The sequence below is a fragment of the Akebia trifoliata genome, chromosome 3 (genome assembly GCF_017979445.1).
Source record: "Akebia trifoliata isolate Shusen 1 chromosome 3, ASM1797944v1, whole genome shotgun sequence".
In the NCBI taxonomy this organism is placed as follows: Eukaryota; Viridiplantae; Streptophyta; class Magnoliopsida; order Ranunculales; family Lardizabalaceae; genus Akebia; species Akebia trifoliata.
This window is the reverse complement of record NC_141377.1, coordinates 26,738,828-26,766,639: the sequence shown is the minus strand read 5'-3', so window position 1 is coordinate 26,766,639 and position 27,812 is coordinate 26,738,828. Positions and strand designations below refer to the sequence as shown.

The following is a 27,812-nucleotide window of genomic DNA, read 5'->3' as shown; positions in this document are numbered from 1 at the left end:
AGGGAAAGTAACGAGAGTAGGGCAAGAATGAGGACATGTTCCTGCGGAGGATAGCTCATCCTTGCCTAACCGTTGTAGCATTTGGGTTTAGTAAAGATGTTAGTGGGGTACATGGATGGCTATTGATGAGAGACGATTCGTCTCAACCGTTTAAAGAGATTTGAAATGATGCTACAATTAATGCATCGATACGTTGACGACATAAATAATGATGGATATAACATTAACCAACCAGAGATGTTTCTTGAGAAGACGACGAGATTTCGCATATCCTCGAGAGGGGGTAAATGTAGAGGATAATAATGATACGTTATCTAGACCGTACACATGTCCAAGCCAATTAAGTGGTACCTTGAGTGAGCCAATAAATCTAGTCCTGCCTAACAACAGGGTAGTAATATTTAACCTAGCGAATAGAGCAAGACAACACAAATGGAAACCTGATCTACTTAGGAGGGCAGGCCTGATCCGAAGATCTGCATAATTCTGGAATGCACCATATTGAGGCCTAAGATCTCGGAAGAGATCTCCCAAAGGTCTTAGACTCACTCTCAGAGATTCATATTTCATTTAGATTCCTTAGAATCAAGGGATTCACCGTAATCAAATTCCGATTAAGGGGGCAACCTTGATTTGAAAGAAGGATTTATAAATTGAGGAATCAATGAAGGAAATGGGGTTCGAACTTTTTTGCTTATTGACTATCGTTTTCTCTGCAACTCAAACTTGAGCGTTGGATGGTTATTGGCAGGTACCACACCGGTGCTTATAGGAGGAACATGGGAGCTACTTCAGTTCAGTAGAGAAGAGTTGATCGAGGCATCACCAGATTCCATCTCTACAGTAACTTAAAATCCCTGTTTTTTTTTTTTTTTTTGAAATCAACCCTTTCAAGCTCTTCAATTTCTATCTCCATGACTCCATCCCATCGTTTTTAATCTATTCCATTATTTTGAACTTAAAACCCTTATTTTAGAAAAATTATAATTTTGTAGATTTTTTTAAATATAAAAATCAAATTTTAGAAATAATTTCTACTAGCCCAAACGCCCCTTTCTCTATGAATGCTCGAGTTGCCACATACGATTCGTTCAAAAGGAGATGATGACTCGTCCGATTCATCTCGGTCTCCAACACCAAACGGTTTACCTAGCTAGTAAATTACTTCATGAATGAGGGACATTGTTGGTAATTGAAACCACTCCATCTATAAAAACACCGTTCCCTCCATTTTCCCGCCAATTTCATTTCTTCGATTGTGAGGGTGTGAGCAGAGTTAACAAATTGAGAAGCATGGAAGGAGAAAACTCAGCAGTAAAAACCCTAATCCATCTACGAAGCAGATGTGATCCTAATCTTGCCTTCTCAGCTTTCTCTAATTCACTAGACTCCAATTACAGGTGTGATTCTCTCTCTCTCTCTCTCTCTCTTTGTTACCCTTATTTGCACTCCCCTTTAATTTATTCTTGTTTCATTTTGTCTCTCTCATTAGAGAATTTATGGAAGAATAAACTCAATATGTTTATTTATTATGAAATTTCAGTAAGTTGAAGTTCATTATCTCCAATTCATTCAATGAGGGCTGCAACAACTCAATCTTGCTTCTTGGTCCCCGTGGTTGTGGCAAAATGGAGGTATTTTTTATTTTATCTTTAATTGCTATGCCATGAATGACATCGCCTAATCCAAGTTCCCATTTGATTATGAACTCCGTCTGTGAAAATCAAAATTACACAATTGAAATAGATGTCATGGAATAATCTTGTAATATTTAACCACTCATCGACAAAAACCAACAACAACTATGTAATTTGATGACGTTAAACATGGATTTATTTCGCCACAATGTAATAGGCATGGAGGTTTATCATTAGATAATATGTGGAAGCCTTAAATGGAGGGATTCCATAAATAAAGATTGTTGGACAAGGGAGTTTGTAGGATCACATCGTAAAGATGAAAAATCTTTTTTTTTTCTCTCATGTGAATCTTACTCTAAAGATTGACTTTATGTTATGTCTATTAGTAGAATTGCTTCTGTGATTTCATGACAACTTGAAGTTCAATTGCATGTAGTCGCTGATATTCTGGTTAATTATAATCTCATAAATGAAATAGGTGTCACATAATAATCTTGAAAGATTTAGCCACTTGTCAATAAAAACCGAAAGCATCTCAGCAGATATACCAAAATACATATATCGAATGTAGTCTATGCTCCAAAGCAACAAATAAGACGAGCAACGTTGGAACCAAATCCGGCTGAGGCATGTGCTATGCACATTGTCGTTCAGGTGAGATTTGCTCCCTCAGGGTTTAGGCCTTGGTCCTTTACCTCCTAAGATACCACAGCCTATCTTTCATCTTTGCAGCATTATGACATGAGGATTCAAGCTCACAATGTACTTCATCCTCAAAGAATAAGCAATACATGGAGGAAGAAAGGAAAATGATGGTCTAAAATTCCAAGGGTTGGAGTTTCTGGTATTTGTTTGTTCTTAACAGCGAAGAGAGCACACTTATATAGAAGGTTTCTATAGAAACATTGCCCTATTAACTTCCATTAAGAGCAAAACTTTCTCAAAATTAACATAGAGAAACAACCCTTTGATTACTTTGAATGGTAACAAGAAATAATAGAAAAGAAAAAGAGTAAAGGAGGTGAACCACCCATCAAAGATATTTTCATTGAATTTATCAATATATGTAGCAGCCACTTAAATCAAAGATGCGCCCTTTTTTCTCCATGGGGCGTAATGATATTGGGCTGGAACCTACCACATGAGGACATCAGAAAGTGACAAAATGTCATGATCCATTTGGTTTCGTTACCTTAGCTGCCACTTGTAGGAAAAACCCTTCCACTCCAGTGAGGGGTTGGAACGTCACTCTTAAATCTGTTTTCATTATGGAAAAAAATTATTTATTTTAATTTTTTGTTTGTTTGTTGATTTTTTAGGTGTTGGATCTTGTTATTAGAGATTTAAAAGCTGAACATGCTGATATGATTATAGAGGTATGAGTTTATTTGAGATTGTTTCTTGCTTCGTGGGTGATCGTGATTGCCAGAATTTAATTCGCTCATTCAGTGAGAACTGATTTTCTCAATATCAATAGTTTTGCAGCTAACATTGTGAGCTTCATGATGCTTTCATGAAAATATAAAATAAAAGTGATGGCTTTAAGTATCTGTTTCAGGTCAAATTGGATGGAGAACTTCACAACGATGACAACTATGCAATAAAGGTTGGATTGCTAGTCTATCTTTCTTCCTAGTCCTGATGGTGTCCGAACCATGGCTATGTTATAGTCATTGTGATATTTTTGAGTTTTTTGCTACAACATGCTCCTTTCTCCTATTTTATACAAGTGCAAAATCTTTTTTTTAACAAATTCTTTAGTCTATGCATAAGTCACCGTATATTGTTTCATAGATTAAGTGCTGTTTTTTTCCCTGTAAGAAACGTACTTATTGGATACATTTAAATGATGAATGATTGATGAAGTTGATGTATTTTGAAAGTTCCTCCTTATGCCATGTGAAAACTTACTTGAGGATGCCATGTGCCATAAGGGCTTGAAAGAAAGCCATTATGTAGTAATAGTGAAAGTTTGGGTGGTGATCCTGCAAGAAACAAAAATAGAGATTGCTGTGGAAAAAACGGTTGTGTCGTTGGAGGGGTAGACCGGGCACATCTCAAGTAGTAGAGCCCTCATCCCGAGTTCAACTCAAACAAGCATTGAGCTTGAGCTTCTAAACCCGGGTTGATCTTAGATTAGCCTAAGCTTGGTAGTTTTGGGTTGGTTGGGCACTTGAACAAGCCTAATTTTGTTTTGTGCAGCAAATAAATTTTATATCAATAAACAAGAAATACAACGTTACCAGTTTATAGATGTAGGAATGTGATATAGTCATAGGCAACCCATAGGAATAAAAGTAAAGTTAAAAAAAATATATATATATTTTTTTCCTTATAGCAAGTATATGTAGCAAGACATAATTAAAAATAAATAAAAATGTATAATTAATATACAAATATTTATATATTATTACATAGCCTCTGAATCGGGTTGAGTTGGGTTGCTCGAGCCCTCAACCCGAATTAGGGCTGGGTTGAGTTGTTCTAACCCAAGTTTAACTTGTGTTCTACATAACTTGGCCTAGGCTTGTCCATCAATTAGGTTGAGCCTAGGCCATTTCGCCCAAGTTGTAGCCTTAGTCTTGGTTGATTGAATTCAAATGGTGTTTTTTTGCCATTGGTAGGTGTTTCAGAGAGTATTTTTGTGGTCTAGATAACGTAGCGAAAACGTATAAATCAATAGATTCAATTGATAAACAAGCAATAGGTAGGAAGAAAATAAAGTGAAGAGATGAAAATTAATTAAGATGAATAAAAGAGAATGGGATTGATGTACTGAATTAATTGAATTTCGTTTCTGAAGCCCCTTTTATATATAACTTCATCATAACAACTTAATAAACCTTCTAAAATACTAAAGAGTAACTTTCTAATTTATCTATAATATAATACCAACTTTTTAAACTTATTATAACTCAATTTAGATACTTCTAAGAACTTCTAATTATAGCCTAATAATAAAAACGAATTTAGACAAAAATAGAAGCTGGAAAACAAATTAGAAACTTCCTAAAGTTGAAATAAAAATCCTACTAGAATTAGGGAACTTCTTAAGACTATAACTAAAATTGTAGATTTCCTACATTAGGCCCCCTTTTGTTGAGAAAACTTGTCTTTCTTGAAGGCAGTTTTTCCCTTGTTTTCCATTTATCTCTCGTTCTAATCCACTTTTAGTTATGTCCGATCTTCAAACTTTCCTTTATGACACAACTGTCAATGTGCACGTGCCAAATTCCTTCTTTCGTTCACGTTAATAAACTTGGCATAATGTATGCAATCATACTTTCCTTAACAATTTCTCTAAGGTACAACTCGTCCATAGTCACTTTATGGCTCGCTTGATGAGGTGGATAATTAGGAAAATTAACACCCGAGATAAAATTAGTATGTGGTGGAATTTCTTTCATAATGGATATTCTAATTGACAGATAACTTGGGAGGGGTTGGGGAAGGGAATTATTGGAAGATTTTGATGAGGAGGTGGTGGCGGATAGCTTTGAGGGTTTAGGGGAACATGGGATGCAATTTGGGAGAGTATGATTTTGGTATGACTAAAATTCTGGGTAGGACTTTGAAAATTAGTAGATTTGATCTCACTAATTGGTATCCTAAGATTATTAAGGCTAAGTTTGGCAAAAGGAGACTAGGGTGGGAGAGTGGCAAAGTGAAGTCTTCGTATGGTTGTGGAGTGTGGAAAGGTATCACTAAAGGTTATGACAAATTTAGATGGTGGATTGCGTTTAGAGTTGGTATTGGGGATAACATTCGTTTTTGGGAAGATAGATGATGTAGTGAGAGAACTTTATCCTATAAGTTTCTATCAATCTATAAATTGTCTTCAAAAAAGGATATGCCCATCATGGCTTTTTCCTGAACCTCTCTGGAAGTGGTACATCTTGGGACCTGGGTCTTAGGGCGCTTACTGATTGGGAATTTCAAGAGTTTGTTGATATATATTTGGTTCTAGACCTTCACTGTTTGGATCCATCAGGAGAAGATACTTGGGAATGGAGTTGCAACAAGGATACAAGTTTTTCATTAAGTTCATTCCGAAACACTCTTGAACCCCATTCTTTTCATTTCTTCCCTTATAAAATAGTGTGGGGGTTGAAGATTCCATCTAAAATCTCTTTCTTTGCCTGGCTAGCAGTTTCGAATAAGCTTTTGACTTTAGACCATCTTATCTCAAGGGGTGTCATTACTTCGAACTTTTGGGGGTTACGTAAGGATAATGGGGAGTCTGTTGATCATTTGTTGCTTCATTGTCCTTTTGCCTCCAAAATTTGGTCCCACTTCCTCGGCTTGTTCAATCTGGAATGTGTTTTTCCTTACTCTTCTTCTATTTTTTGGAGTTTCGGTTATAACATTTTCACTGGTAGGAAAATGACTCTTTGGACTTTGATCCCTTTTGCTATTTGCTGGAGCATTTGGAAGGAGAGAAACAAGAGAATATTCTTGGACCTTGAGAGCAATTTCGACGACATGATTTTGATGGTGTTGGGTTTGCTTTATTACTGGTGCAAATTGGATGTTTCCTTGAAAGGCATTCTTTTTGAGGAGTTTGTCTTTAAGTGGGATTCTTTGTGTTCCTTATAGGGTGTTTGTTGTTTGGATCTTGTGTTGGTTTTGGCTTTGTGTTGTTGTTTTTGTTTTCTTGTTATTGCGGTTGGTCATCTTGACTTCCTTTTTAATAAATTTCTTTACCTTTAAAAAAAAAGATGTTGAGAACCATGCCTTGAACAAGAGACTCCAACTTAGCCATAATTTTGACTTCAAACCTCTCAAATTGAATTTCTAAGCAAGCTTTTGTGACAAAATCACCTTCACCAACCATATTTTGTAGATCATAGCAAGAACTCTGATACTACTTGATGTAATGGAACCGTGTAAATCAATAGATTTAATTGATAAACAAGCAATAGCTTGGAAAAAAATAAAGTAAAGAGTTGAAAATTAATTAAGATAATGCAAAAAAGATTTGAATTAATTGAATAGATAACTTCATTATAACAACTTAGAAACCTTCTAAAATACTAAAATGTACTTTTCTAATATATTTGTAATATAATACCAATTTTTTTTATTTATAGGTAAAAGATTTATTAAAGAAGAAGAAGAAAGAATTTACAAGGAGTTTGAGTAGGAACTCCTAAAAAACAGCAAAGAAAAAACAAACAAGAAGAAAGCTAGTCTAATGTTAAGCTACAAACACGATACCTTCTAACCAACAGATCCTCAAAACAGATCCCTTTAAAAACTTTAAACACTTTTCCCCAGAAGAAAATGGTTGAAAGAATGGAGAAAATTAAATCTTGTAAGTTGAGTTCCTTGTCTTCGAAGATGCAACTATTCCGTGCCTTTCATAAACCTCAACAAATAGCAAAGAGAGTTAAGCTCCACAAAATCCTCTTCACTTCTCTAAATGAGATCCCCCAATACATCCAATATTCAAAAAGAGATTGGATGTCACTTGGGAAGCAACCCACCAAACTGAATAGCCCTAAAAAATGATCCCAAATCTGTTTAGCAAGACTATAATGCAGCAACACCTGATCCGTTGACTCTCCATCCTTTTAGCATAAGCAGCAAGAATTTGGAAGAATGAAACCTCTTCTCTGAAGCTGATTTACTATGGGGAGCCTTTCCAGAGCCACTAACCAAACAAAGGAAGAGATTTTCGTAGAGCTTTCAGACGCTAAATGACTGAAACAAGAAATATTGTTCAATTAGGAACAAGTAAAGAATGATAAAACGAGCTAACTAATAAAATTGCCATTCTTACTTCCTAGCCAAAACCTTCTATCTTTGGCAATATTCTCAAAAAACACACTCTCTAAGTAGCTCAACAGTTCTCCAAGCTCTTCCCCTTCCCAATCATTGAAGCCTCTTCTAAACTAAAGTCCCATGCTAGATCTTGTCTATCTCCATTTCTGAAAGAAGCAATTTTAACCCATTTTTTCAAGGAAAGACTATAAAGAGCATGGATTTTTTCCACCAAAGGAATATCTCCCCATCAAAGATCCTCCCAAAATCGAAGCCCCAAACTATTGTCGACCTTGTAGGTTATTCTTTTATGAAATTTTGACGATCCTTTAAGAATGCCTCTCCAAAGACCACACCCAAACGGATCCTTTGCTTCCCCGCTTTCCCACCCAAATTCTTTCACCCCAAATTTTCTTGCTATGACTTCCCTCTATAAACCATTCATTTCCTTGCCAAACCTCCACAACCATTTCTCAAGAAGCACAAAGTTCATCCACCCAAATCTCTTCAAACCCAAACCCCTTGGTTCTTTGGCATGCACATTTTCCCCTAATTCACCAGATGCAACTTTCTTGAACCTCCTTTATCATTCCAATAAAAGTCTCATAATTTATCCAATTTTTTGACCACACTTTTCGGTAATGAGAATAGAGAAAGAAAATAATTTGGGATGCTAACTAGGGAGCTTTTGATAGAAGTTAACTTACCCCCGTTCGACAGATACCGAGCCTTCCACAAGCTAAGTCGCTTTTCAACATTCTTAATAACCGGATCCTACAAACCTATGCTATTATCTGTCGTTCCCAAAGTAAGACCAGATAGGTAGAGGGAAGAGTTCCAACTTGAAAATAAATTAAGCAGCCCATAAATCCACATTTGAGATTTCGCCTATTGCAAACACTTTGCTCTTTCTGTGATTTATAGGGATTCCAGAAATAGCTCTGAAACAACCCAAGATGCCACCCAAAAATCTAAACTGCGTCTTGGATGCTTTTAGAAACATTAATGTATCATCTGCAAATTGAAGATGAGAGATGCAAGGATCATTAGCTCCTGTGTCAAATCCCACCAACTCACCCAAATCAATAGCCTTGGAGATCATTCTATTTAAGTCTTTGGCCACTAAAACGAACAATAAAGGATACAAAAGAACTCTTTGCTTCAGCCCTTTCTTTCCTTTGAAATAGCCATCGGGAGATCCATTAATCAGAATGGAGAAGGAAGGTAAAGAGATGCACTTCATGATCCAGTTTATCCAAGTTGAGCCAAACCTTATCCGAACCAACACACCTCAAAAAACTCCAGTTAACATGATCAAAGGCCTTTTTAAGGTCTGTTTTGCATAATAGTCCAGTTTGTTTTTGCTTCCTACGAGTGTCAATGCATTCATTGGCGATAAGAACTTCGTCTAATATCTGTCTTCCCCTTACGAAAGCTCCCTTAGATCTCCCAATAATACCTTCCTACACTAGTTTGAGTTTTGAAGCTAAAACTTTTGCAATGATCTTGTAAACCAAACAAACCAAACTAATAGAACGAAGATCAGAGATATCTTGCACACCTGACACCTTTGGGATCAATGCTACAAAGGTGCAATTTGAGCCAAAATCCAAGGTCCAATTATGCTCCCCTACTTTCTTACAAAGGACTGAGACAGAGAAACACCTATTAAATCTTCTTCTACTTCAATTAAATTAGAATTCCACGACAGAATAATACCTCCTGAGGCTCCAAGTGAGAGTAGGAAACATCAACCTATATCTTGGCCCCCCAAAGCTCCTCAATGATTCTTGAGTCAACTTGCTCCAACTTAGTTTCTTGAAAGGCGACTAGATGAGGATTTTGCTACCGAATGACACCTTTAACTAAGGCACGCTTTGATCTATCATTATGACCTCTTACATTCCAGCTCAGAATGTTAATCAACATTGGCAACTTTTGATCTATGCCCTTTTTTCCTTTCGTTATTGCTTTTCATTGGAAATAAAGCTAGCGACCTCTTCAAATCTCCCACCTCCTTTGACAGCCTAGGTTTTAACTTTTTTTGGCAATCCTCCTTGACAACTTGATCTCGAATGCATAAGGGTTGCATGATTCGTAAACATTTATTTTCTACAAAAATCCCCTTCTGCGTTGGAAACTCCTTAGCACCAACATCTACTTTTTCATACGCCAAGAAACTTCTTTACTCTTTCGAAAAGCCACCTCCAACAACAAAACATCTTCGTTCCCCCACCTTTCTATAGACATGCGCACTTCCAGCCTAGATTCTAGCATATTTTGGAGAAAGTCTTTTGTTAACTCAGCTAGCTGACTATTACTTTCCTCATCTTCTTTATTTTCCCTTGGAACCAAAGCCCACTTATCGAAATCTAAAACATCTGTCCCATTGCACAATCCACCCTTGAAGCTAGAACTCACGGTTTTAGCCAGAGATGGCATGGAAAAGGTTTCACCTCCTTTATCCCTAATTTCCTTACCCTCTACACCTCTAGCAAATACCAAGCTAAATGGATCAGCATCCCATCTAAACATGTGCCTAGGAACCCAAGTTTCGGTGAAGCAAAGTGAGAAGAAGATAAGGAAAGTCAACCTTTCTGACTGCAAACCAAAACTACTCACGAGAGAGTGACCAAGTCTACTCTCAAGTGAAGTTGAAAATATTACAATCGTTATGTCCACTGATCTCCTTAGAAGAGAATCTCCAGCATCCCCCACATTGAATGAACTTTCTGTTTCAGAAGAATTGAGAACTTGAAGAGAAATGGGCTGGGCATCGATAGTTTGAAGGATTGAGAGAAGAACTGAAAAACCTGGCCCAGTTCGACTTCCAACAAAGTCTCCTTGTCTTCAACAAAGCCTCTTGGGCCTCCAAAGAGTTGGGTTGAGGAAGATGTGATCGGGTGGATGCAGAAAGTTGGTGCCTGTTGGGCCCCTCCCAAACGGGAACCAAGTTAACATGATATTGTTCTTCCGGTAATATACTCAACCCAAGCCTAGGTGCAGTCCCAGTATTTAACACCTACAACCACTAAATGTTCGATGAAGTTTACCACCATATCAGTACAAGTTTCCAAAGGCTCCAACGAGTCCGCCACATGGGAACAATCCTTAAACTTTCAGTTCCACGTGCCAAAAGGTCTGCCCGAAAATCCAAACGACTCGGAGAAAAAGTTAAGTTTGAATTTTGAATTTCGAAAAGAAGAGCTTTTGATTTTGTCAAGTCGAAAATGCTACACCCAGGCTTGTCTTCTCCAACCTTCTCCTTCCCTTTTGAGGGCCTGTAGATCAAAGCTTCCGTCAGGAAACCTTGCCTGAAAATCAATTTTTCCCTTCACAAGGACCCGCATCTGCATACAACGAAGAGAAATTCTCCTCCAACCTTCTTTCTCCTTCAACTAACAGGCCAACCCGAAACTCAAACCCATCGTTGGATACCTTCAAGCTCATGGGTATCTTCTTTCTACAAAAGCCCACTTTGATTTTGGCGAATCTTAAGTCTTTGAGCTTTAAAAAGTTACTATCAACCTCAAAGAGACCTCCCAACTAACCTCCGAGCTCCTTGAAGACCTAAGTGGTCCACATATGAAACAAAAGCCCTACAATGGAGATCCACGTACCACCTTTCAACCAGAGGTAGTTGGTTAATGCTAGCAAACCACTGAGTGAAGGAGATTTCTAGCCCATTTATCTTGAAGGATTTCATTCTATAAAGAGCTTGAACTGAATCCAAGCCATCAGTGACCACTACACACCTCGAGCCCCATTGTAAGATTGACCACTTTCAATTGTAGGCCAACAAATCTTCTAAAGTTTTTGTCCAAGTACTTCTAGTAAAAAGATGAACCACGACATCGCAAATCACAGTTCACTTCCAATCACCGAAACATTTGGTAGATATAACTCCTTTTGGTAGTAGATCTTTAGAAAAAGGCCTAGCCTTAACTTTAACAATCTGAGAATTATCGAGTCCCTTTTTACCTTCTCTTTCAATGCTTTTTGTTGGACCCAGCAAATCTCGGAGATCAGAAGCCAGTTTCAACCCACTGTTACCTTCAAAGCCTTATGGAATTACTATTGACCTCTCCCAAACTTTTGCAGAGCAGACATGGATCCTTACAAACCTACCAGCTTCATTATGATCTCCCAGAGCAAGAAGACTCTGACCTTCCAAAGTAGATTTCAAAGACGTTTTTCCTTTGTGGAAACACATGCTCTCTCGAGAGCATTGCAGAGCCATGATTCCTCTTTTCTTTTTAACAGCATGGACGAAACACCACATTTACCCCTTTCAATGACCTCGAACACCCTATTCTTAACCCATTTCAGTTTCAGTTTGAATAATAACTCAATTTGGACAATTCTAAGCACTTCTAAATTATATTCTAACAATAAAAACGAATTTAGACAAAAATAGAAACTTGAAAAAAAAATTAGAAACTAGACAAAATAGAAATTTCCTAAAGTTGAAATAGAAATCCCACTAGAATTAAAAAATAGAAATCCTACTAGAACTACAAAATAGAAATAAATCCTACTAGAATTATGAAAATACTTAAAGACTTCCCAACTAAAATTGTAGATGTCCTACATCACTAGAGTAAGGAGGTTGTTTTAGTGGAAGAGTGGAAATTCTCTTGAAGCATGGAAAATTTAGGAGTGAGTGATATCATTGACATTTGGGTGAATTGGCCAATTTTTTTGAGCTTAGTATGCCACAGGATTGTTAAGCACCTAAAGCAAAGGTGTCATAAGGATGACTCCTCCCAAATGTGGAATAGTGCTACAGTAGTAGCCTTCGTTCTGAGGCAAAATGGTATCATAAGAGTAGTTTTTGCTTTGAGGATCCTTGGCCACAAAGTGATGTCACCCTAAGGTAGAATTCTGCCAAAATGCGGCTTTGCCCCAAGGCGGTATTGCATGTAGGAGGAATTTATTAAGGTGTAAAAGGTGTGGCATTTTACTTCACTTCAACATTTAAATTCAGGCCTGGAGTCATAAGACCTTGACGCAAGATGGTAAACGTTGAAAATATGTTGAGTGGTAATGTGTCTGCCATTCTCCTTAGGTTGGAATACTGTCTCGGAAAGAAAATGGATACATAAAAAGTTGTGGCTTGTGGCATATAGTAAGCTACCTATTGAAAAGGGATGTCTTCAAAAAGGAAAGCAGGGAAAATTATGTCTTAGCAAATTAGCCCAATGATAAATGAAAGTGTTGTGTATGATTATATGGTGATATTATGGCATAGCCTTTATCGATCAAGAGTTGCTATGTCAAGGTAGTGATCTCCAGTGAAACCCTTATTTGAATAAACAATATGTACAAGGATTATAGCAATCTAAGGGTGGATCCATATCGAGTTCCATGTGTAGCAAAATGGCTATCTCAAAATGGAACCTGAGTTGATGAAGCACCATTTATGTCAATGCAACAATCTAAGGACCAGGGTCATGTTGATTATGTAATTTCACAAGTTGAAAATCAAAAGTGAATGACAGCCACATCTGATGTTCCCCAATCATTCGTGAAATATTCCCAAAGTGCCATAATCGTTAGCATTGATTTACAACCTTGTTTCATATATATTTACACTATTCCATTGAGAGGGTCTTGCTTTGACTATTGTGGAGCCAACAAGGTGTCAGATAATATGCCTTTGTTGGGTGTCTAAATATGAATGGCATAGGCATCCTTTAAGCTTATCCTTCATCTTGTGCTTGCAGACGACTTAGTGTTGACATTGTGGTTTGTTAAATTTGCAACTAAAGGTAGCACAAAAATGAGAATATTAGAAGGTAACATACAATAGGGGAATCCCACAAGAGAATCTTTTGTGATTGCTCCTAAGAACCCAAAAGAAAAATAATTTACCGGGATGGGGGGGCACACATTGTACGTATTTTCCATGGTGATCGTCTTTTTACAAATTTTTTATGTAGTCCCCATCTCTACCACATCGACTTATTTACATGGCATCGCATACTTGTACAATTCTTGGTCTTAAAAAAATAATAAAACAACAAAAGTAAATGTTTTAAAATAAATAATATAACACGTTGGAGTTGTGATGTCATGTTACATGTAGCATTTAATCAGGATATGTGTATAAAATAAGTGATGCTCAAAATAAGGCAAGGGGAGGGAAAATGATTTTCCATGGGAAATAACAATCCAACAAAGGCTTGTACTTACTCCATGGAAAATGATTTTTAACCCTAATCTAAAAATCCAACAAAGGCTCATTTCCCACTTATCCCCATGGGAAAATAAAATCCAACCCCAAATCAAAACCTTTATCTCCTCATCTTTTTTTTTCCCATCACCACCACTGTAACCACAATCAAACGTCAACGTCGCTAGCCACCTCTCTCCGTATCTTCTTAATTCTCCTTCTCATCCTCTCTCCACCTCCGCTCCTCCTTATTTATGTCTCTCTTCTTTTTCTTTTTCCTCCTCACTTTTCTACACCTGTACTACGCCTCTGCCCAACTCCACGTCTGTCTTCGTTCGGCCCCTCTCTGATCATTCTTCCCATGTTATTTTCTTAGGAATAAGCAATGGAATCCATTTTTCAAGGGTTTCCACCATCCACCTAGTATTTTCCCAAAGACTTGGAAATCCATGAAACACATTTTCCATGCAATCAAACAGACCCTAATGTTCAATAATTTCATCCTATTTGTGTAGTTGTGTATGCATAATAGGTTTAGGGTCATGGGTGCTTGTGTGTGCAATTAGGGGCAGAGCTAGGATTTTGTCTATGTGGGGGCAACTAAGAACTTATTAATAATATTAAATTTTATTTTATAAAATCTACCAAAATCAACTTCTACTATATGTATTTGCAATAATTTTATGACATGGATCCCCATTCCAAGATTTGGTTACCACTGACTTGTGATCAAAATATGAGAACTCATTAGAAACAATTGTGAAAACTTATGCATATAGATTAGTGATTGTTTTTTTTTTTTTTGTGTGGAAACAATGTTAACATTTTGTATAAATGCCATGTGTCAATAACATACCGTGGAGTGGATCCTAACTGCATCAATTTGTGGCATCCAAAAAATGATCTGTTGCCACAGGGTTATAAAGGAAAATTTTCTAAAAACTTTGAAAAAATGTTAATTTTTACTAGATTAGTGATTGTTTTTTTTTGTGTGGAAACAATGTTAACATTTTGTATAAATGCTATGTGTCAATAACATACCGTGGAGTGGATCCTAACTACATCAATTTGTGGCATCCAAAAACATGATATATTGCCACAGGGTTATAAAGGAAAAAATTCTAAAAACTTTGAAAAAATGTTAATTTTTACTGTTGAATTTTAGTTTGAAATTTGGGAGTTTGGTAACCATCTATTTTAACACATTTGATTAGGCTCAATTTTTTTTTTCTTTTGAATCGATGTTTTCCATGAAATCTAGAAGATTGTGGTGTTGGATTGCAAATTTGATAATCCATACAGGCCCAACAACCCTTAGTAAGATTTAAAATCTTACTAAATTAGTCATGCTAGCCTAATTCACAAAGGATGGCTTGTTCACTAACAAACTTGATGAAGGGAGTTTTTGTAATAAAAGTGCAACAGATGGGTTTGCCAAGTAAAGATCTCTTCAATTTTTTTTTTTTAATTATTCAAAAGTCTTAAATTTTAGAAATTTCTGTATGGGCGAACTCTTAAGAAATTATTTTAAATTATTAATAACCTATGGAGGTTTTTAAAATTCTTGTGGGGGCAATAAGAGATTTTAAAAACTTTTGTGGGGGCAAACTCTTAGGAAATCAAATTTTCATTATAAATTGCTAATTACTCCTTAAGGTTTTATAAAGTCTTGTTGGGGCAACTGCCCTCACTGTAAATCCGCCCTGCGTGCAATTCATTTTAGTGTGATCGACACAGTCAGTGTCATGATTTCCCAAATGGGGTGAGTATGATATGGGCCATAGGTACTTGAGGAATTGACATCCACGTTATCTATGATAATTTTAACAAAGTGTTTATGATATGATGCATAACATAATGAGTGCTTGGTCTCTGGTCCCCATATGAGCAACTCACGGTATTGAGCGTGTATTGCCTACACAGAGTGTTGGACTTGTTGAATGACTAAGTCATTTTTTTCATAGGCATAAAGGGGGAGAGTTGATCTGGTTGACATTGTCAGGATGCACTTGATATATTGTGGCTGCAACACGTTTTTGGCTATGATCAACCCAACAATGATGTGTATTACTTTGGCTTTAGATCAAGCACAAGAAACTTAGATTGAGAAATAAATTCAAGTTAGCTTTCAGACATAAGATTTTGTGTATGAGCTTCTTGTGAAAGATTGGTGAATTATACCATAGAATAGACCAAAACTAAAGAAGGGGAGAGTTAAAAATATGTATGAATGTATGTGTTTTGTTGTGGTTGTCAACGTGATTCAAAATCTCTTTTTCTTTTTAAATGTATCAGCCGAGACGTCTCGATTTTTATTTCGTTCTTTTTTTCCCCTCTTTTTAATAGGTTTGGTTCACAAGTGAAGTTGGGTTCAAGGGGATTTGAACCTGGGACATGGGAATAACATTCCACATGTGTTACCAATCCGAGACGATAAGAGTACGAAATGGATACATTTAGGTTTCAATTTTGCCTGATTTGATTTCATTAGAGAGAGAGAGAGAGAGGTATTTGGATCGTCAGAGTTCAAGGGCAACTACTTTCTCTTCCACCTTCCCTAAATCATTATTCTTCATCTCCTTTCTCTTTCTCTCATCGTTGGTTTTCATATCATAGTGTGTTTTCAAAGTGATGACATTCCCTTGACCTCGATCTCCTGCGGAAGGTTGGGCCATTTAGACAAGAGTCGTGCTGGAGTGACCTCAAGTTGGAACCTCATATCGCACTTCTTGATGTGAAAGTGGATAAGAATCATAGATGCTTTCTCACTCGTATCTCAATGAAAAGCATCTATGGTTCCCATACACTTTCACGTCAAGAAGTGAGATATGAGGTTCTAGCCTGAGGTTACTTCAGCATTATTCTTTACCAAATGTCCTTTGTGTTTCTGTAAATATTTGAGATACCCATGTGTCTTCAAACGAATGACATGCCCCCCTTGACCTTGGTTTCCTCTAGAAAACTTCTTTAAATGATAAAATTAATGTCTCAGAATGTATCAAATGCCGCAAAATGTTTCAGTGATGTCTCTGCCAATGTTTCAATATTCTTTTAGTTTTTCATAAAATCGAAACAACATGATGAAATAAGATTTTAAACCAGCATGGTTGTCACAATGCTAAGATGGTTGTTTGCAGTAGTGAAGATGATGGGTTTGAATTGATGCAATCGACGGATGGTTATTTGTAGAATTATTTGTGAAAATAGGAATTTCGGGGCATGCTTATCTTGTGTAAATGTATTTCACTTGAGAAATCATAAATCCCTACATGTCTCTTTGTAAAGGATCATCAATTGATGGTCTTCTTATTTAGATGATTGGAGGACCAAGGAAAGATCCTTTGTCTTCTTTTTCAGCCTCTAGCTATTTATTGAAGTAGTAATGTTGAACATGAATAGTACAAAATGCTATTGAAAGCCACCAATATGCCATGCGTGTGTATCCACCTACCATGTGGATTTAGCCATGTGCACCAATACATATCTAGTTGTCTACATATGCCATATATGCACTAAAATACTTGGTTTGTTATCTCTAACAAAAAATTTCATGGAAGGCAAAAACCTATGATACTTTAGTGGTTTCAGTTCCTTAAATTATCTATATTGGCAGGATACCTTACCAAAAGTAGTAATAGATCTATCAAGAGTGGTGAGGTGGTCCAAATAATCAACCCTTTTTAGTTTCACAATCTTTGCTGCCAAGTGTGAAAACCCTAGCCAAGAACATATCTATTTATTGTTCTAGAGCCCACCTACCCAGAAATACGTACGAACTTGACAAATAATGGGGGTACTCATCCCAGAAAAAGAAAAAAGGAAAAAAGAAAACTAAAATATAATGACTGTTTGGCACTATCAAGCAATGGCTATTGGCTTTGCAAGATTGAAAAATAATATCATCTATACATCTATGACAAGAATGAAAAATGAACAAGTACAGTTACAATCTTGATACTACAGGAGTAAAAAGAACAAACATAATGGATCATGGAAGCCAAGGATGATGGAGTTGGCATGGTAATGTAGGAGGCTATCAAGGAGGAGTGTAGTTCAACTTAACTCTCTTGAAAATTGACCCCTCTTGAAAATTTTGGACTATTCCAATTTGTCAATTTTGTAAAAGAGTATTTATTTTTCAAATTCCTAAAATACTACCCATCTTTTCAAAATGTCTTAATGCTTGATATTCACAAAAAATCTGACACTTTAACAAAAATGCACTGACATATATTTATATATTGAAGAAACTTAGGTTTTAATTTCAATTCTGTGAAGTTGTTGATGAGCTTCTCCTCAAATTTTAGAAAAGATTTATTGTTTTTGTTTATCCTCCAGGAAATAAATTCTTTTAAATGCATATGAATCTTCTAGGTGATTGCTAGTCGACTATGCTCGGAACATCAATTGTTATTCTCAAAAGTGGTAAGCACATAGGCTTCTTTTGGTACTTCTAATGCACATTTTAGATATGGAACTGAATCTTTAGGAGAATTTATGCTTGTGCAGGCCTCAGCTGATGATAACACCCAGTTTGTGATAGCCATGTTGCGGTGAGTGGGAATAATTATGGTAAATGTAATCTTTGTCTACTATTTTTGCATTATGAGTTCTATTTCTGAATCCTTGAGGGATCATTTCCCTTGAGGATTTTCATTTAAATAAAGTTAAAATGCATTGGTTACTAGATGTGGGTTGTGCAGAGTGGGGAGCTTTAAATTGTTTCAGTAACCATATGTGATGGACAGTTACAATAACTTATCCTCTGTCACCTCCCTCAATCACATGTTCCTTGGAATTAGGGATGTGCGATTTGTTACATTTAATATATTCCTCCATCTCATATATTGAAATGCTGATTGATGACCAAAAACATCCAATCGCCTTGCTGGTGGTCACCAACTACCTGTGAAATTCATCACTATTGCATCCCCTTATTTTTTTGAGTTTGAGCAGGCACTCATACTTTTCAAGCTTCCAAGAGTTCCAAAACTGTATGCATTTTCTTGAGTCTGTGTGAGTACCTAAGTGAATTTGGGTAACTCCTTGGGACATATTGGGTAAGGTTGACTTAAGGTATATCGAGGAGATTAGCTTGAGTGCTGCATGGGCACTACACAATGAGGAATAGGCCCGAGACTTGCTAGTCTACCAGATCAGGTCTGTCTTGATGTCTTCCAGCAACATACGAAGTAGGACCTTGCAGTTTGACCAAAGAACCTCATTGAAGAGGTATTATATATTTATATATATGCATACAGAGAGATTTTATAGAAGGCACGAGGGAGAGTCATTGCAAGAGGGAGTTAAGGAAAGAAAATGAGAGGATTTCGGTAAGCATAGCCCGAGACCATGGCCGAACAGATCGGTGTCGACCATGGATCTAGTACCGTGGTGAAATTATAAATGCTCAAGCGATTATTTCGCTTGATATTTTTTTTCATGTAAATAAAGTTAATATGCATTTGTTACAAGATGTGTGTTGTGGAGAGTCGGGTGTTTTAAATGGTTTCTAATGACCATGTGTAGTGGATGGTTACAATTACTCATCACTGTCATCATTTACCCTTTTTTATTTAAGTATATGGCTGATCATGTTTCTCTTGCGACTTGTTTGAAATCACCTTTCTTTTTGCCAGAGAGTGTGGATTAGCTCATAAGACTATCATCTTTATACTGGATAAGTTTGATCTCTTCGCTCAGGTATACCTTAATATGCAATTCTGTTCAAATTCCCTTTGTGGCTATCGGACACTGAAATTTTGACACTATATCATTTGTTTTATTTCCTGAGCAATGACCTCTTTTTGGAATTGTGGGAAAATTCTGAAATTACCAATATCATGAATATGAAAATATCTTGTTAAGATATTTACACTTACCGTTTGATATTTATTTTTTTTTCTTCAGGGAAAGCAGCGTTTACTTTATAGCTTGCTAGATGCAATGCAATCTGTAACATCACAAGCTGTAGTCATTGGTGTGAGTTGTCGCTTGGTACAGTACTTCAAAACTTGGCGGGATATGATTTAAGTTATAAGATTTAATTTGAGTCCTACATGGAACAACATAAAAATTTAAGTAATCCGATTTGATAGAGACCATTCATTTAAAATCGAATTTATAGAGCGCAATACTTCCCAATGGTTTTCAAGTAGTTTATCACATTAATTGTAAGGATGGGGGATATTTGTCATTGCAGCATGATAGAACTGGTTACTTCATGGTGATGAATCGGCCTAGATTGTTATCAATCGTTTTGAAACACTTAAGTCAAAAATTGACTTGGATCAACTGAAGTCGAAATTGACAACCCTCATACCTAGATTGTATGTGCATAACATTTAATGAATGATATGAGCTGCAGATCTCTTTTTGGGAATAATAAATGGTCTGAATGTTTTTTATAATTTTGTGTCCTTGTATTTTCTGAGGAAGCAGGCTGCATATGGTGCAGGATGCAGATCAGCTCTTAGAAAAGAGAGTACGATCTCGTTTTTCACACAGGAAGCTTTTGTTTCTTCCTCCTACGAAGGGAGACATACAGAGGTACTTTTTTTTTTCTTTATTTTGACCTAGTAATTGTTGATTTGTACGGTTGTATCTTGATGTTCTGCCTAATTGTTATGCAGATTGTTGGAATACATATTAACTTTGCCAGCAGACTCAAATTTTCCTCATGAGTATGTACTTGAGTTCAATGAACGGCTTCATGTATCCTTTCCTTTGCTTTTCCTTAGAATGACTGTTTTTCCATAGACACTTCTCTTTTCATGTCTGAATTGCTTCTACATACGTTTGGAGTTTTGTTCAAATTGAACATTCTGGTCAGATGTTTTTTTAATGTAATTATAAATATTTATGAAAATGCCAACAAAGAAAGATGATACTCCGAAGTGTTGAAAACCAAGGTTTGAAATAACATTAATCCTTGGACTAAAGATGGTGGACCTTGATTGCATACTTTTTCTAATTTCTAGTTACATTTTCAATATATTTTTTATAAAATCCTGATGTACATTACACTTAATTTTGAAAAATATCAAAATAATATTTAAATGTTAAACAGTTTTCCTAAAATTGATAGAATATCTATTGCCATATTAGGGGCAAGTTATAGTTTTATTATGACAGGTATGACCCCAGGCACTGTTGTAAAACCCTCTTGCAAAGACATGCGCCACCCCTCCCCCCCACACACACACACGTGTAAAAGGAGTTTAAAGTTTGAGGGTTTTTTGCTGTATCGAACATGTTAGGTGTTTACACATCCCAACACAAATCATGACACAGAATACCATGTTACCCTATATTTTAAAGATTCTATAAACTGTAAAGAAAGGACTTCTGATTGGTCTGTTCCATCCTCCACGCACATATTTTTGTTGTTGTTATGTGCAACTATATTGTTTGATATTATAAATCTAGTTCTATTTGGTAAGGAGATAAATGTATCGTAATTTGATTTCACTTTTTCTTTTTTATTGTTCTTCACTAAATTATTTTACAATGCATTTAATGCTCCTGGCAATATTGACTATCTATGTATAAGTTTGTATCTTGATTTGCATTTTTCAATATCTTATGTTTCTCAAAATGATATTTATACTATAGCATATATTTCAAATTATTGTAGAATTCTGTAGACATGTCAGCATGTCAGGCAGGGTTGCCATCTCTGACACCTCGTGTCCTTATTGACAAGTATATGTACTGAATATATTGTGTACTCTTTTGAAAAGAAGCTGTAGATGTAAACTTCTATCCTATTAGGGAACAATCCGACTAATTTTTTTCTCATCTTACCCGAAAATGTTAGTTGTTGTGGCACCGTAGGAGTTGCTGAGGTACACTCATCCTTTCACTGATGGATCTTAAAGGATCTATCCTTTTAAATTTATTAGTTAGTCCTTGACATATTTACAGAGTATATTAGGTGATCGAAGATTCACGGAAATTCTTAATACATTGATAGATGCTGATTCCAGTGTCAAGAATTTGATGAGATTTCTGTAAGTCTATTTTGCTGCATCTGGACACTCATTATGCATTGAGGTCTAATTGTACTGTTCTATGCTAAGCTTAACAAGTGGGAACTGTGTTGCCAGATTTCGGGCTATTTCTGATATGGATTTGGAGTCCGGTTTCCTATCTCTTGAGAACTTCAAGACTGCAGTTTTGAGGATCCAGAGGCAGCCCAAGTTTGAAAATCTACAAGGTTCATGGATGTCTAGATTTTCTGAATGTTACATTTTCTGCTTTTGGGGTGCTTTTTAGTTTTTTGTTACTGCATCCATTAATCCTACTTGTACAGGTCTTTTGTTTTTTTGTTGAATGATTGTTTGATTAGCTGGTATTGTCTATTGCATCCATTATGTGGGAAAGGCATCACATAATGTCAATATTTCTTATACAAAAATATCTTCCCACGAAAAGGCCTTCACTAGGGAATAGTCTGTACTCTTTAGATCCTAAGGAAAACTCCACATAACTTACCCACCAACATCACCTACTATGTGATCTTGACCCCATTTCCTACCTTAAAGGAAACACCCTTGAGATATCCTCACACACCTCCATAATCCCCTTCCACACAGCAACTCCTTTTAACAACTTTATCTCCTTTCTATCCCACTGTCTAGGAAATATTCCATTTTTTTTCAAACAACAATCTTCCTCCATAAGGACTGATGTCCATTGCCCAATGCCCCCAACCTCTGCAATCATTTGCACACCCTTCTGCATCAATGTCCAATTCTATTAGACATCTCTTTAGATATACTTTTAGTGATTGGCCATTGAAACCAACATCTTAAGAAGGGATATGTAATAATTTGTCTAAATCGCCAGATGTGCTTTCATACCTTGAGAGTATTTTTTTTGGTGGGTTGGGGGGGAGCGGAGAGCACTACAATTTCTCTTTAATGTGTTCTCCACTGCCACAATTGTTGTTGTCTCCCCCATTAATCTACAAATGGTTTTCATCTCTCTTGGAACATCTACTATTTTACCACCCTGTACTAGATTTGGTTCTTGAATTTCAAGAGTGTTCCTAGCACCTATGTTCTTGTCACCAATAATTTTGACGAGCCCCGATGTTTCTCTTGTGCCACCCTTACATGATAATCGCAACTCTTTGGCAAAGGTGTCCAAGTGATATGTTTTCCACAAATCAATGGCACCTCAGTGGGATCCTCATTGATTCCAATACCACTATGCCTTTAAAATAGATTAATTCTAGCAGAGTTGTCTAAAGAATGATTTCCAATACCCTCTCTCCCAGTCTCCCCATGTAGGTTGAAGCTTCAACTATCCAATCTGAAGGATTGTTGAGCTCCAAGGGCTTCTGGATCATTTGTGACCTCACAATCTGAAGTTCACCGCAGAGATAAAATTTCTTCCAAATACAACTTCTGATGGAATGCTTCCTTTGATGATTTATGTAAATTAGAATTTACCTTACAGAATGCATGAGAATAACTGGATGGACATTTTACTTTGGAAATGTTAGTGGGTTCTAACTGCAAGTTGGACTTGTTTGAGCAGGTTGTTCCGTTTTAGAACTCTATATTCTGGTATGCATGAAGAGATTGGAAGTTAAAGAGCAAAACTCATACAACTTCAATTCTATCATGAAAGGTCAGGTTTTAGTTTTATTTAATGTTCTTATTCTATAGTTATTTTATTTTCAGTGTTCTTGGACTGATTGGTTGTAAAATATGGCAGAGTACAAAGGCATACATGATTCTTATCATACCTCTGATTATTATGCACGGAATGTTTGCTTGCGGGTGTGTAAAGTAATATGCTAAGATGAATCTGAAGTAGGTATTCTTTCCAAGTGCTTCCAAGATAAATTCAAAATGTTGCTTATTTTTTGCAGGCCTTTGAACATCTTCTACAATGTGAACTAATCTGTTTTATGGACAACAAAGGACAGAGTCAGTCTGTTGAATTTCGTCCAGTGAAGCTACTAATCTCATTCCACGAACTTTATCAGGGATTAAAAGCAAATCCTTGTTGTCCGGTAAGTGGCTTGAAGTAAATAATATTATAGCAGTGGAAGAGCACTACGATGCTCAATTATTAAAAGTGCAATTAATGATATATGTACGTATATGTGGGTTGTGATAGGTTGTTTTGACACTTTCATAAGAAGACCCTTATGGAGATTAGTTATGGGCTGATACCCTTTTTTAGCTTCTAGTTATGGCTGACCCCTTTCCACCCATAATGGGAAGGGACTGGGATTATAAAGTTATAATCTAATGATTGAGTCGATTCCATGATTATAGGCTCATTCCATACCAGACCAAACCAAAGTAGGGTTATGTACATTCTCATTATGAGAAGGGATCATTCAAGTGTATGTAAATAGATACTATGTTTACATATGGATTTCTACGTTGTTACATTCCATTTAGGATTAGAAATATCTGCTTGCCCCTAAATGACTTGGCCCAATGCGGTTCATTGGGCATTTCAATACACTCAAATAAATTTCCACAAGGGTACCATAGTCTAGGATATCAAACTATGTGATTGAATAAGTCCTCCTTTATTTGTTGCGGGTCGAGGGTTCCTTTGCCTTCCCCTTCTTCAAACTCCGATTCGTGTTTCTTTTGGTGAAATGACCTTTACCCCATTGGAACCATTCTGACCAAAATATGTGTTGGAAATACATAAGGTTATATGTTTCTTGAGAGTGAATATATAAAACTCTTGTTTTGCCATTTACAATGGGTTTTCTTGTTTTGTTCTCTTATTTGGTTTAGTCCCACATTGGAAAGGAAGAGAGTTAGGAACCAACTTATAGATTGAAGTTGTTCCTACTGACCTTAAAAGCATAAAAGAGGTTATAGATGTGCTTACGTGCACATGGGGGCCTATGAGGGAAATCCAAAAGTTCCACGTGTGGTTTGGGTCCAAAGTTTCGAAAATCCTTAGTGTGAGTGCGCTGGCATTGCACATCTCACGCAAAACACTATACACACGCGCCAGGCCGTGTCGGTCGGTCTTGAACTTGGGCCTTAACTGCCTACCATTTTCACTCAGTTTTGTTTTTGAAAAACCAACTTCAACAACTGTTTTATGACCATTTTCTGTCTGTTGCTCTCTCTCTCTTTATGTCTGTTCTAAACCAGCGCTCAAGATAGACGTGAACTCGAACTTGGGGTTTGATGAGCGTTTGGAAAACCACTTCCTCTCCTATTTAAATTTCTTGGTTCTTCATCTCAAGTACAACATCTACTCGATGTTATCGATTTACTATTACTATGCTTTGGAGAACACTCAATTGTGTCAAAGTTCGTTGTGATGTTCCAACAAGAGTACCCCTTTGGAGTGTGGGTTGTTGTGTCTTGGAGAGCATACATCTACAGATCTATGGGCGAATTTTCGCTTTAGAAAAATGCATTTCTACATGCCTCAACCATTCAATTAGATAAGTATCTGCATTCCATACATTCATCACGAAATCTAAGAGTTGTCTCTGTCTTCTTCACTCACTTTTTCTTAGTCATCATTATCAAGTTTCTAACAATACGTTCTGACATTTCTACCCTTGCCAAAGGTGGATTACAAGTTGAAAATATTCTATACCACTGTTTCACTGTTACTTTGAACACCTCATTCGATACTTTGATTGGGATAGAAGTCTCGAGAAAGACTGATTTTACTGAGGATGATATGTATGATGAGATGATTATCCAAAAAAATCCCTTGATCCATCTTCATGTGAGTTTTACGAGTTTGTGCTAAAAAATATTTCAAACTATTCCACCCTAGGAGCAAGATCACTAAATGCATTAGAGTGATTTTTGTTGGTTGCAATAACATGCAATGCATAGGTTGCAAAGGAATTTACAAGTTACAACTGGGAATCTCCTATGCAGGGTTGCACTATGGGAAATGCAATCCCATGACTTTCTAATCAAGTGTGCCTGCACTAGGTTGGGATCAGTTGATACACTGACACCTTCATGGAGCCCACATAAGATGAGTCATGGCTGATTTTTTGTGAAGATGATCTCAATGGATACCATCTCAGAAAGAGGGTCCCTTCTGAAATCCCCAACCCTTTTCTAGTGTATACCTAATACCATCACATGTAGATATTAACAAACAAAATGGTTTGGAATCTTTGTAACTTCTAATCCAGTGTTTTAAAAAGGCTAAAAATGTCAAGATGGGCATGTTTTCGGTGATCATAATTTCAATATATTATGAGACAAGGGCCAATTTTTTGTTGACCATGGTTATCATAATTGCAAGAAATCATCCTTTTTGAAACTTATACTCTTGTCAAATAGTGTTTAACTATGAAATGGATAGTCCAACATCTTTTCAATTTGTAATCTACTTTTTTATAAGGCTAGAATGCTGGAATTAGTTGTCTTTTGGTGAAGATGGTCCCCAAAAAATCATCTATTGAATCATCTCCATGTGAGTCATGATCATGTACCATTTAGTATTCCACCCACCCACACACACACACACTATACGTTGACCATGATCTGTATCTTGTTGAAGATTATCTGGTACTGCTTGAAATCTTACACAATTATTGTATGAAATATGAGGTTCCAAGGATTTTGAGGTTTCCTGGTCATTAAATTGGTTTAAGATATTTCTCTAACTAAGAATGATATCTATGAAAAGGGATTTGATGTTCATTTCTTAATGATTTTTTTGTTGTTGTTGATATTGGTAGGCACTTATTCAGAAATTAATATCGTGAAAGCTGAAGTAGAAAATGGATGCGGACTCGAAAGCTATTACAATATGCAGGTTGAAGATAGTAATACCATGCTGTAGTTCTACACCTTTCTTTTTTCCATAGGTGCAGTTCTACACATTCATGATCATGAAAAGCTGGCTAAACGTTGAAAAAGTAAGATTTTGTCATGTCTGCTTATTGACTCATTTCATTTTTTTTCCCATTACTATATGGAAGACTCCTGGCCTTCTTTTGAAGAAAAGCTATATAAATGCAAAACACTGCTCTGTCTCTGGAACTCATCATCATCAAAGCCTTTTCCCAAACATTTGGATTTGGCTAAACCAATCTTGTTCTTCCATTTAAAACATTGGTCTCTCTGTAACTTTGTTTTAATTAGTTGTTTTGACCCCTACACTACGTAGTTAGAATGCATCTTGTGTAGTAAAAGAAACTTGAATGATTAGGTAGTGTTTGACGCAGCATTTGGGGCTGGATTATAACTTTCCTGCCCATTAAAAGTGTATTTTTTATAGTCAAAAGCATGTTTGCTGGGCACTTGAATTTTAAACATTTGCAATAGTCATAAATCAAAATAGGAATAGAAGTTGAAGCTGGTTTTGGTATTTCACTTTTGTTGAAAGTTGCATGGGATGAGAATTATTGGGATTTGGGTGAAATTGTCCTCACTTTTCAGTTAATGAGGAAAATACCCATTTCTAGGCTCTCTCGTCTCATCTTTATTCTACACAATCTAGAATGCAGAAGTTGCTTTTTAGATTATTTTAGAAGTGCCTATAGACCTTAAAAATTGCTTCCTGAATATTATCACCAAATAATCTCTTTGTTGCAGCCATGAAAGAAAAAAGGAAATAGAAAATAAAGCGAACCAAAAATTGCCCAACCTTTATACTTCATAACTACATGAAGAATCTCACCTAAACTTTAAAATCCTCATAAAAAGCCTCTAAAGATTTCATACAACTTGCACTAATAGAACTATCCCCAAATGTTGATTATGACTTTATCTACTCTCTTGGAGACTCTTCTGTCCTGCGAATCGAAAATGGAAGGAGATCCACATAGTTCTTTTAGATATATATAGGAAGGGTTCAATGGACAGACTCGAAAAAATGGTAAAAAATGATGGGCTGAAGCTGTTGGATCTGGCGCATTTCAACGGACAGATCCCCTTTTGGAGAGATCTCATGCATTCCAGCTGGATCACATATTTATTTTCAAACTTTTGAGTGCAATAAAATCCATTGAAGCTCTATCTTCCCTCATGAGTCTCTCTCTATAGAAAACCCTAACCGTTGGAGTTCGAAACCCTAATCTCGCGAAGATCTAGCCGTTGAAGAAGGGTTACAAAACATTGTTCGATTTGAAATCTTAACATCTCTCTCACTTGTGCAGTTCTTCACTCTAGATTGAAGTTGCATTTGAACAAGTCGCAATCTCCTCTCTCTCTCTCGGCTTCAAAGAACCCGAACGGTTTGGGCTCTCATTGAAACTC

At 36.5% G+C, this 27,812-nt stretch overlaps 1 protein-coding gene across 2 annotated transcripts; it reads left to right on the top strand.

Annotated features, from left to right (window-relative positions):
- Window positions 1-1,241: 1,241 nt before the first annotated feature.
- On the top strand, window positions 1,242-26,711 carry ORC4 (origin recognition complex subunit 4). 2 transcript variants are annotated; one of them, XM_086434200.1, is made up of 16 exons: window positions 1,242-1,400; window positions 1,544-1,634; window positions 2,960-3,016; window positions 3,199-3,246; window positions 17,953-18,003; window positions 18,088-18,131; window positions 19,218-19,281; window positions 19,489-19,560; window positions 20,036-20,127; window positions 20,211-20,292; window positions 21,505-21,590; window positions 21,687-21,796; window positions 23,125-23,217; window positions 23,305-23,369; window positions 23,462-23,605; window positions 26,291-26,711. In XM_086434200.1, exons 1-16 carry the CDS (start codon window positions 1,294-1,296, stop codon window positions 26,315-26,317), a joined length of 1,233 nt encoding a protein of 410 aa, XP_086290326.1. In that variant the 5' UTR covers window positions 1,242-1,293; the 3' UTR covers window positions 26,318-26,711. The 2 variants fall into 2 exon arrangements, with proteins under 2 accessions (XP_086290326.1, XP_086290325.1); XM_086434199.1 differs by having other exon boundaries at window positions 19,489-19,575.
- The last annotated feature ends 1,101 nt before the right edge of the window (window positions 26,712-27,812 follow it).

Coding starts and splice junctions, on each gene's coding strand:
- ORC4 (XM_086434199.1), top strand. CDS start 1,294: ATGGAAGGAGAAAACTCAGCAGTAAAAACCCTAATCCATCTACGAAGC. Junction 19,282..19,488: donor AGTTTGATCTCTTCGCTCAG/GTATACCTTAAT, acceptor TTTTTTCTTCAG/GGAAAGCAGCGTTTACTTTA. Junction 20,128..20,210: donor ACGAAGGGAGACATACAGAG/GTACTTTTTTTT, acceptor ATTGTTATGCAG/ATTGTTGGAATACATATTAA.